Genomic DNA, 12,448 nt, shown 5'->3' on the forward strand with positions numbered 1-12,448 from the left:
CTACATTTATCAAATTTTAATATCACGAAATCATTGCCACGCTCACCCACTGACCATACGAACGAAAATATGTCTAGTATATTATGGGGGGGGGAGAACCACGAAAGAAAAGAGATAGGTAACCAGGCAACCCAGTTTGTTCAAGCCTAGGTCATCCTGCTGTTGCTTGCATCAAGTTTCGTTTAAAATTTATCTCGTCGCTTCACAAGTCAGCTAGGTTTATAGCTCCAAGTTGGATATGTATGAATATTACAGTATATTGTTTTAGGCTACAATTACGATAATATTTTTAGAAGCTCTGATTGGCATGATGTTAAACCCAGGAAGCTGCAGGTCCACGCACGTGTATGCCGAACGCACAGTTTTTCGCCGATGTGGTACATCCCTTGATTATGCTTGTATTATAGACGCTTGCCATCCAAAGCAGAAATACTTACAGACATTGATGTGGTACTGTGTAGAAAGTGCATGAATATCCAGTGAAATGTGTGTTCTGCTCGTACACCTACATCACCTAAACTGTCCTTGTATAGAGATTTCGTGCAGAAACAGTAAAAAATGCGCAAACTGCAGTCAAAACCACGCGTCGCATAACATGAGGCTTTAAGCCTCCAGTACCAAGACCATATCAAAGGGACCACTCTCATAGTGAACACTCCTATGTTTCACAATTCTAAGCACGTCTAAGTCTAAAAATCAGTCAGATTTATCGTTATTTCCATGATATAAATCAGTTAATTTTAACAGCAATCTGTTGACAAAAATGCGGGTTGGAACAATTTCCCCCGAGACGTTATGATTGTATGACCCCACCCCTATCCCCCGCACACGCACACGCACACACATACCCACACACACACACACACGCACCTATACTGGTGTAATCTTAGTTGTGACGCCACACATTGGATTAACTTTAAAATAGTTGAATTAACTTTTAATATAGTTGCGAAACGCGTTCCTATATAGGGTTGCGTTTTAATTGGAGTTTAATTAAACTCAATTACAATGCAATACAACGTAGAATTGCGTTTTAATTAAGTTTAATTAAATTAAAGTTGAATATCCCGTGACTGAACTTAGACATGTTTGCGAAGCTTTGGTTTAGTATCAGGGGAAGGTATGGTACAATTAATTGAACCATACCTTCCCCCGTTACTAAACCCAAGTTTTGCAAACTTGACTTGAATTCGATTAAATATTAATATAATTTATGAAACATTGTGAAGCCAGAGGGTATGTGGCTTCATAGCGTTGGTGTGGTCCGTGTGCAATGGCTTCATAATAAACCATACACGCACACCCATACTATACTATACATTCATCCATACGCTGTGTATAGTGTCACGTGTCACTACCATATATGGCTCGTTGTCATTGTTATAGCTCAAACGTACAGTGAATTTCAGCAACTAGTTTATTAACACGATTGCTGCGGGACTCTTTCGGAATAAATCGTCCACTGTACAAGTTTTATTCAAAATTCTCTCGTAAAAAAAATCTTTTTCACCAAAAGGAGAATGCGTTTATTTGACATGATACGGTTAGTAAACCCAGACTTGATAAATAATTAAAGACAAATATACTCAGTTATGATTACATCAGTGTCTTACTCAAATTTGCAAATTCGAGTTATTAGATGTTGTAACCATAGTTAAATTAAACAGTTCCAAACAATTAAACAGTTCCAAAAATGGAAGCAAATAGTGTTTAGCCTTAAAATCTGTGTTTGCAGGATACGGCTTTATCTGACAGCAGATATATTCTGAAGATTAACTATTGAAAATAGAACTTAGTCGCGAGCTTAAATAGTGAGTGAATAAATTACCTTGTTTGTTTGCTGCCATCAGAAACATACATGAAACAAAACTACTGATTTTGACAAATATTATATTTGATGGCTATACACTTGATGATTTTTTGTTTAGTTTTTAAAATATGAATCGAGGACTATCATGTTTCAGAATTTCGAGGCTTATTTCAATCGAAATGTACATTAGCCTCACATGAAGGCGTGAGTTGCTACCGAACGGCATCAGACCGCGGAGGTCGCAACTCAGGTGACCTTCAAGTTGCCAGTCTAAATGTACATATGCGAGTCTCAAGAAAAGTTAGTATGACGCTCGCTATGTGGAAAACAAGATGAAGCGTCTTCACCATGCGCCATTAACAGGATGTCAGTTTCGACCTGAAAACGAAAAAAAAAAAAATTGTCAGCGATGTCTTCCCATCACACAGAAACTGGAGTTTCGTTACAAATACATCGTGATAACAGTTGCAGCAGCTATGGTCGTCTTGGGGGGTGTTAGAAAATACTTACTACACACGCATTCTAAGTTGATGGAGAATCGACATGTAGCGCAGTTCCCCGAAGAGTCGGTGGCTGTGCACATTACCGTCGTCACTCCCAGTGAATAGATTTGCCCACTGCCTTTTGTGCACGTGACTTTCACAGGGTCGTTGGAATCGTCGGTGGTGATCGGATCAACCCACGTGACCTTTGCTTGTTTAGATGAGATGTAATGAGTTATATTCATTGGACACTTGATATGCGGCGGAGTGTGATCTGTGTGGAGGTAACACAAACATTATGTGGGAATTACCAGGGGGGGGGGGGTCTTCCCATTGCAGATGCATTCAAGTTATTTGACTCTATGCCAATTCTGTGCTACTGCAGTGTAATTTGTAGTTTTGACTGCTCAGCACGCATAAAACTAATAATACAGCAAATGAAAATGCCTTGGGGATAGAGGGCGCTTACCACTGAATGTATTTTAAAATTAAAATGTATTTAAAACTATGTGTCAAATATTGGTTTCAACTGTTAGACATGAAACCAAATAGAAACCCATTACAATATTATTCAATGATAAAGAGACTAGAGAAGACGAGGATTAATAATAAACTGGGCGTACCATGTTAAAGGGCGGTAGTCGTCGCGCCACGCATGCGCAAGATATATAGGTCTCATAAAAACAAGAATGGCGACTTTGATTATGGCGCAGATCAACGAGTACAAACTGAGACGTCGCACCCAGGTCAAACTTCATACTTGTGATTTCCATTAGAAGAGCGAATTGGATTGTGGGAAAATCAATGTTTATCAACACAAATGTCGCACATGCGCAGCGAGACGACCACCGCCCCTTTAAACTACTGCTTTGTCTACTGATGTGGCTAAACCTAGGTGTAGGTAACATTGAATTGTTTCTAAATAATTTGGTCGGAGACTGAGTCATGGATACGACACATCAAAATTGGCACGAAACAATACCAACCTTCTCGAAGCTCCTAGCCTAATGTACATTTAAACCCGTTATAAAAATAATTAGAATTAAGTTGTGTATCTGTATTGAAATACGGAATTCCCTTATCTATGTTCAGATGTTCATCATATACATGGTACATTGAAGTAGATATGCAGGACACTGGGGGAGAAGAATTAGTTGTGTATGTCCCAAATATAAACTCTTACGCAAGTTGTAAATATACCAAAATATTATTTTACCTTGTATCCGTCGCATGGCGGATTTAAAAACACTTTTTTGTTCTACTAATTGCTGTATTCAGAATAATCATGGTGCTTTAATTTATCTTGCAATGATCAAGATAATAGATGCTTTCCTCCCTTCGTAACATTAATTTGTTTGTAAAAGTCTCACTTTTGGCCATCGGCGTGTAACAAATGATGAATAAAGTAAATTAATAAAATATATATATAATGTAATCAAACATTCAAAATGTTTATCATTATTTTTACAATAATTTTCGCCAGTCATCTATCTCAGAACAGTATTTTTGATACCCATGGCAATATATTAATAATATAACATAGGCCGAGGTCATATAAAACTTGCCATCTCAGTGCGTGATATTACTAAATCTTATGCACTTAATAGTTATCAGTCCCAGTCCCTTTTCCCGTGGACAACCTTGTTATTCAGTAATGGAAACCCCGTATAATTTGAATTAATAGCAGCTCAATGTTTATATATTATTCCAAACCTAGATTACCGGACCGGTCAGTCCAATCTGCTAAGTCAGCCCCACGTATGTCATCACATTTCAAAAATCCACCACTGATGCTTGGCATTGAGAAAACATCCCGTTGCACGTGCTTGATGTCTGTATTGTCACAGATTACACGCGCAAGTGACGTCCTCTTTATGCTTGCCAGCTGATTTGGTGTAAGGTATCCAGGCCTCTCGTACCAGAATCTGTACTCGGTAAAAAAAAACAATAATAATAATAATTGTACTTAAATTACTTGCCTAAAGTAACTTTTCAAATCGCGATTGTTTTTTTTTCAAATATCCGAAGTGACACAACTCTCCTATATATCGCGCCCTCTAGTGGCGACGCGCTTCTGTGATGTAACAAAAACGAAGGTCGGTCAAAGAAATGTCTGTCAAAGCGTCAACTGATGACTGTAGTTGCTCGTCGTTTAGGATAAATTGGAATATCAACCAAAAAAAACTTGTTTTATTGACGGGTGACTACAAAGAAAAAACATACTGAGGCTGTGAGCGACCTTGTTCTCGCACCTTCACGTCACGGAAGCCCTCCCCTCCCCACAATAGGGCGCTAGTTATAGAAAGGCAGTAGAGAGAGAGTGATCTACTTCTATGCCTCTACCGTGCGTGTTATTTATGAATACTGTTTTGTGGCTTTATGTGTTTGCTTTATGGATTTCATTATACGATTTACACTTGAAACACACTATTTATTTTGGTGTGGGCGACTTTAATAAATGTATATTTACAGGTAAAATTAAACATACCATACCTGTCTCCATTCCGTGTATTCTTGAATTGTTTTGCCAGTATGCAAGTGAATGTAGGCCCAAGTAGACTGTCTTCAAGGGGATCTTCGGCCAATGCACCAATGTATAGGTCTATATTATTCGGGTGTCCGTATAAATCTTCAAGTTTCTCACGAACTTCGTCATTGGATATCTCTCTTTTCAACTGATTGAATGTTCGTCCTTTAGGCAGGCCACAATCCTTTCGCCATTCAGTGTAACTTGGCAAGCCGTGGTCACGCCCTCGTTGAATGTTCAGGGACATAAGATCCATTGAGATAGAGTTTGTGAGAGTGAACAAACGTTCAGTCAGCTCGTCTGTCATTATTTCACCGGGATTGAGATCCTTGGCAGCTGTAGCAAAGAATCCTCTAATAACTGGGTCTATACCACCTTCTTCAACAATTCTCCAAGGTTGGAAGAATGCACGGTGTAGTGGTAGATGACCTTCTGAAGTTTCGTTAAAATGCTCGTCAAGTCTTGAGATAAATGGTTTCACTGTTGCATGGCCAAATCTAAACGCGGCCGTGGCAAATACATTAGCTATAGCGGCATTAGTGTCTGGGTCATAGCCGTTGTACACGCCCATGGATTCCATACCAACGTCACCGATAATCTTAGGTAGATAGTGATCATATGTAATATGCTGTAATGTGGCCCCCAATATTTGACGTGCTTCTTGATATAGTCGTTCATCGTCCCAGTGTGGATTGATCTGTGATAACATATTACTGATGCGATTGTGTTCACGCAGAAAGAGGGTGTGCATAGAAGTGAGACCAGTCAGTTCATTTGCTCGAGAATCTCCAGCGAGAAAACAAGGAATATCGTCCATGCTTTCATCACTTAAACACGCCATTGGAGAATCGGGGTCAAACGGCAAAAAGGGCCGACCAGTGTGTGTTTCACTACTTCCCACTCTCAGACTTCCCTTTCCATCGAACTCTCGTAATGTGTCAGCAAGGGTCAATGAACTTCCATAGACTTGTGAGGCATCAATATATGACGTAATTGCGTTGATTTGCTCTCGTACGGGCATACCCCCTTGAATACCTGTCCCGCATGCTGCACTCGATCTGACGAACTCCATACACCGTAAATCACGGATGCGGGGATCGTCATCGGGGATATCAATCGGAAAACAGGGAGGGTTATTACGACATGTTTCATTGCAAGGAGTGTCATCGTTAAACGAAACTGAACTGGGGGACATTGGCGTCAAATCCATATCATGATCCAGAAACTGTCCAAAGAGTGTTACAAGGTCGGTGATTTCGTGGTTATTGGTGATAGTCGTAGTAGATCCAATCGTATAAGAAACTTTACGTGGGCTCGGTTTATGAAATCCGTCGTACATCTTATTGGTGTTCCAACCAACTGGCTCATTAAAACCATTTTCATAAACTGGGGCTATAATGCGAGCGAACGGGGTCAAAGACGCTGCTTGAGTCGGTCTGTCGAAATTGTTGCATGTGCCATCGATGGTCCTGTACTTTGAATGGAAACACATGTCATGGCATGTGACGGGGAAATCATTACACCCAGACATCGCGGCAATTTCCCCAACCATGTCCTGAGTGAGTCGAGTATCTGTGAATTAATATGGAAATAAAAATAGTAAAAAATTGAGAGTGTAGCTGCTCGTATTGACATCATTTGATCACCGTGACTTGTGTGAGATTCATTGTAAACATTACATGTGACCCGAGCCTTGGGCAACTTACTTAACGAGGAACTACAGAAGTATTATTTTGATGAATTCACCAAAATCATGAACATATTTTGCTTTGATTGTGAATCTCGTCATCATCATTACCAAACATGTAAACAATAATTAAGATATGATAATAATACAAAAAATAAAATACCGTCATCGTTTTCGTCTTCGGTATGCCGTCGTTTTCGCATTGACTTGACACTTGCATCGTGGTCTTTCACAATAGCTATTGTTCTTTCTAGTATTTCCTCCGGCAAGGCTGCTCGTATCATGTCTCGAGTGGGAAATCGGAATAATCTTAACAAATCACTTGGACTCTTTGGATTCTTGTTGTGCTTGATAGTTTTCATAGATTGTTCAATAGCCCTGTCCACCTGATTGCAGGCTTCGTGGAACGAGGCATCCACAACAGGGTCCCTCGTGAAAGCCCCATCCACGGATACTAAGTATGGAATATGAAATGCTATAATAGTTATATTAATTGTGATTGTTTTATTCTTTACTCGAATCTATTGACACAATGACAAATCCTTAGTTCTTATGAGAACTAACATATGAAAAGGCAGAAATTGGCCTCCGTTGAGGGTGTTATTCGTGCTCCTGAACCAGACTCTGCACATGGCCCAGAAATTAATAGTTACAGTCGCCGGTCAAAAAATACTACAGAAAATCGCTGGAAATTGTTGAAAAGCAAAATTTGATTTGTCGTGCATTTTTATGTCGGATTATTCCTACAATTACACAACTACATTTTACTTACCAATACTGAATATCGTCCAAGTTATTGATAATAGGGCTATAGTCACACACGTGTACTTCATGTCTGAAATAAAACATGTAATGAGACACACATCTTCAACAAATTTTTAAAATGGATGTTATATTACTGGTTAAATTAAGGCACACTATACTATAAATTCTGAAAGTAGACGTCTTTCCATCTGAATGTTGTTGAAGCTTTATATTCGACAAATCTTGTCGTGAGGGCTCCATGAGAAGCATACAACGGGTCGAATATTGTTCGTTCACACGAATTTCCAACATTGGCTGCGCGACGCCTGTTGTACTCCAAAAAACGAATCTTACGTTTATTTCAATGGCATTGTTTCTTAGAAGCAGGCATCCATGCGAAATTGCGTCACTGTAATGTTTTTTCGAAGGCAGAATGGCAATAGCCTGCGTTAAAGGTGACATGTTTAAAATACACGAGTATACTGATTTGCCACCCGGTCATGCTATCGCAGCATGTAACTGACATATGAGGTTATGAATGAATAAAGGTTGGTGTATCAAATCATCTGGGATACCAAAATAACCCATAAAAGCCTAAACGAGAATAAGTTAATCATTTTGTTTTCTTCCAGAAATCTCTTAGGGGTCTATCACATTCCAAACTATCATATGTTGGCGTATACCAAGATGTATTTCGCCGCCCCTTTGAACAAAAAAAAAACAACTCTCTCAAACTGAATGTAATCTGAATTATTTCATTTCGTCAAAGTAGTTTATTTACTAATTGGTTCCTGATTTTACTCCTTATCGATAACGGAAATACCACGTATCAGCTAGCTAGAATTTCAAGAATGATCTCCCATGAAATAGAATAAACCTGGAATAAGCCTGAGGTTACTGGACAACAGTGTTACGACTGGGCATGCGCAGAGCTAAATTTAGATTGCTGTTCTACTTTTGGTGCACATTTCCTTGCAAGCTACATTAATGAAATGAACAACAAGTTTGTCTTGTTTTGCCATCATAGACGAATGCTTTCTCAAAAGTACTGTGCCGCTATAAAACGCACTTATCTATTGGGTTGTATTTTTACTTATTTTGCTAATTGCTAGTGCTTCTTTTACTGTTACGAGTTACGACATTCTGAGCTATGTTCATCACAAACTGCACGAAGGTGCAGATTTGAAAACAAATCTCAGTGTACATTATAATCTATTCTTAATGAAGTTGTTTAATGTTGGTTCTATTTTTCTCTATATGTCTAGTTTAGATGACCACAACATGATGATCGGTATTAGTCGTATGGGTTTAAAATAAATGTGCCCATCAGAGATGAGAACTAAATGTGCATGGCAATGAAGGAAACATTTATATTTAACACAAAGCGAACAAAGTGACTGGTCCGCTGGATAAACTTTAACTCTCCCATTTTATACCCCCTTGTTCTTACTCGTAACGCAATGTCTCATCCAATACCTGCATGGTGTGAAATGAACACAGATCGCACATAATTGATTTAAAATTATCAGGTCTAAGTTGTTTCCCAACGTGACTAAAAAAATTATTCCGAAAAACTTTCTTTAACCTATCGGTCGTCATGGCATAAACTAGGCAGTGATGGTGGTTTCATGTCGAACATTAATGACAACACGTGTTTAGAGTGATCATAAAAGTGAATTTTGATCGTTTCTTCGAATACCATCTTGACCAACCCTTGGAGATGCAGCATAACAGGAAGCGTCCTTGAAATGTGTATTTAACTTCAATGTACGATTTAAAATGTTTCAGAGGACGACAGTCTACTTATTAAGTCCCCCCGCCTCCCAATTACGTAACCGATATGAGAAATCATGCACATTCGATTGTGTGTAAATTGGAACAGAAAACTCGTATAAATACGTCATCAGAGACATCAGGGGTTTTTTACATGTTCTTTTCCGATTAACGATTCACATGCAACTGTATGAGTGAGGCACTTGATTTCCTCCATCGGTTCTGATTTCAGACGGACGGGGTGACCCTCACCTATATTTTGGAATGTCGACAGAGATCTGTATTTTTACGTACGGGCGTACGACGAATAGTCCTCGGAACGCTGAATACATATCCTACTATAATTTTCTCTTTCCCCATTTAGAAAATGTTTTGATCAAAAGTGATGGGAACGCATTTTTTTCTGATAATCGTCTGTATTACGCGTTAAAGAACAAATACACTATAGTAATAACTTATTACAATAAGTCTATGTACAATTAGTATATGTCTTGATGACGCACTGTAAATTCAGTGGCGGTGGCACCGGGGGCAGAGGGGGCAATCCTCCCTCGAAAAAAATGTTGGACGGGCGTCGCCCCCCTCAAAATCAACTGAAATCCTTTGTTTCAGCGTAATTCGCCCCTCAAAATGCAGGAAATGGTGTTTCAGAGGGTCTAGATTTCAGATCAAAATTACGTGCGTATTTGAAAGTTTACGAATTGTGACAATTGTTTGATTGTTGAAAGAAAAGAAGTGAAATGGTAGTACAATTAATGCGTGATGAACTAATGTTTCGTTCGGTTTTCGGGTCACTGGCATTTCTCAACTAATAATTACCAAAGCACACTGTATATAATCTTTTCGAGGTTACTGCACATCTCGGGTGTCAACTATAAAATACATATACTTGTAATAAAACTGTCGTGTGCACCGATAAATACCATTCCTGATGAAAGCCGTTTTTACTCCATCCTTTATCGTAACATGATTATTTGAGTTCACACCCAATAAAAACGAAATTGCAAATTTTACGCCAGACTCTAATCGACCAACTTGAACTCCAACGACATATTAGGAACAAAAGACGTTCCCATATTGCATGCCAATAAATATAATCTACATTTACCTTATAAATGGTCCAGTTCTCACAACACGCGATGTGCTCACAAATATAGCCTGTGTAGGAATAGTACGACTAGTAGTGGGTGTTGCGGTGTCATAATTGCTCGCGATAAAGCGCCACCAATGACAGTTAACCACCAACCGAAGGAGTGGTTACATTTCCCCGTTCACTTGAGCACGTTTTAAGATGTTGGATCGCGTGGCGCTTACGAACACTGCCCTCAGAACACCACTGCACATGCTCTCAAAATATATTACATGAAACTTGTACTTGAACAGCTCGATATTTAGCGTGAGTTCGATGTCAGAAATACATTTAATTCAGAAATACAACTTTTTGTATATTTGCAAAACTCACAAATGCAAAAGAACGGTCGCTAATATTAACACTCAATGTTATTGTTGTAAACGAGGTGTAGACAATTGCATTTATTGGATTTTTTATCGTTGTAATTACTTTTAATACGTTTATGTAACGTTCAGCCATTATTGGTAATACGATTGTAATATCCAGCCATTACTTGTAATACTTATGTATTACTACTCTTAAGATATATGCAACATTCAACCAATACTAGTAACGCGTATACAAGGTTTCACCATTACTAGCAATACGTTTGTGACGTTCAGTCATTATTGGTAATACGTTTGTAATATCCAGCCATTACTTGTAATACTTATGTATTACTACTCTTAAGATATATGCAACATTCAACCAATACTAGTAACGCGTATACAAGGTTTCACCATTACTAGTAATACGTTTGTGACGTTCAGTCATTATTAGTAATACGTATGTAATTTGTCGTCACTACTAATACTACGTATGCAATACTCACCCTAAAATAATAATGTGTATACAATGTTCCTACATTGCTAGTAATGTTTTATGCAATGTTAATGTTTTGTGTTATACGTCTATACACAGGGAGTTGGACAAACTTATATATTTCAATAAATTATTAAATAATAAAATGTTAGATAACTTTTCTTTTACCCCCCCCCCCCTCCTGGTATGGATTTCAAGTAATCACTGATCTTTGTTTATACCACTCAGTCTTTATCATAATAGTATTTTACTATAATAGGATGTGAATGTTGTGTGTATATCGCGCATTAAAATTTGCATATAGTCATTAGCGAGTAACAAAGATTGTGATAAAGGAAAAGAGTTGTTAAACAAAGATTATGATAAAGACTGAGTGGTATAAACAAAGATCAGTGATTACTTGAAATCCATACCAGGAAGGGGGGGGGGTAAAAGAAAAGTTATATAACATTTTATTATTTAATAATTTATTAAAATACATAAGTTTGTCCAATTCCCTGTGGTCCATAGATGGTAGTACACAGTTTCTACAACATGCTGGCATACTACGTGACTTTTTCCCACAAATTGTTAATCGCTTTTAAAACATACTACAGTACAGTGTAGGGTTAGGCGAACACGCCACCAACAACCACGCACTGATATTTCTTCTACCCTGCACTTGGTGTGTTATCTTTATATTACGGAAACCGATGTTATTTCTCAGTATAGCTTGGACTATGATTGCATTTGAATCCGGAAGTACTTCCCATGACAAATATGCACTCAGAGCCGGGATCTCCGACCTCAACAATATTTACGGAAAAAAAACGTCACCCCATCAGAATTATTCGCGTTTTTTAATTTAATTAACAAGAATACGCATTTTGAGGCTTAAAAAAACACTCTTTGTTTATTTCTCAAAATTTATCATCAACGTGTGTCAAGTCCTCTTACTAAAAATGACCTGTGTGTGGTCTACCTGCGAACGCATCGAACATAGCTTTTTCCAATATACTATTGGCGGATTTCAGTGTCACATGATATTTTTCTTCATTATCTTGTCCGAAGCTATTTTCTTTATCATACTACTAATTTGCATGGTAATGTTGGATTTGAAATACCGCGATCATTCTTAATAACTGTTGGTAATACATCTTTCTGCATGGCGCCCTCTAGCGATGAAGGTGTTCTCTAACGTCAAAATGATGTAAATGGGTATGAGCAACGCCTTTCAAAGCAAAGAAATGCGTTTGTCTGTGAAGTTGTCGGTTATTTATAATATAGTAAATCTCCTATATACATTAATTCTTATTAAAGGTTAACTACAGATTCAATACGACGATGTGACTGGCCTCCCTTTCATACTAAGCACGTAAGAAAACGGTCCTTCGTTGAGGGCGCTATTTATAGCAAGCTTGTGTAGGGCTCATACCACTAATTGAAACTCCATAGACGACAATGTTAACATATGAGGAGATTGCTATATGAAAATGATAAACAAAGTTGAAAA

General features: G+C 38.2%; 1 protein-coding gene across 1 annotated transcript; it reads right to left on the reverse strand.

Moving 5' to 3' along the window:
• Positions 1-1,451: 1,451 nt before the first annotated feature.
• On the reverse strand, positions 1,452-6,354 carry LOC100374729 (peroxidasin homolog). The gene is made up of 4 exons (XM_078009689.2): positions 4,786-6,354; positions 4,006-4,217; positions 2,321-2,566; positions 1,452-2,188 (listed from the first exon to the last, which is right to left on the reverse strand). Exons 1-4 carry the CDS (start codon positions 6,348-6,350, stop codon positions 2,178-2,180), a joined length of 2,034 nt encoding a protein of 677 aa, XP_077865815.2. The 5' UTR covers positions 6,351-6,354; the 3' UTR covers positions 1,452-2,177.
• Positions 6,355-12,448: the final 6,094 nt, after the last annotated feature.

This window comes from Saccoglossus kowalevskii, chromosome 18 (genome assembly GCF_978046115.1).
Source record: "Saccoglossus kowalevskii chromosome 18, keSacKowa6.1, whole genome shotgun sequence".
NCBI lineage: Eukaryota > Metazoa > Hemichordata > Enteropneusta > Harrimaniidae > Saccoglossus > Saccoglossus kowalevskii.

Coding starts and splice junctions, on each gene's coding strand:
- LOC100374729 (XM_078009689.2), bottom strand. CDS start 6,350: ATGTCTGGGTGTAATGATTTCCCCGTCACATGCCATGACATGTGTTTC. Junction 4,218..4,785: donor AATACACGGAATGGAGACAG/GTATGGTATGTT, acceptor TACCGAGTACAG/ATTCTGGTACGAGAGGCCTG. Junction 2,567..4,005: donor TGACCGGTCCGGTAATCTAG/GTTTGGAATAAT, acceptor ACCTCCACACAG/ATCACACTCCGCCGCATATC.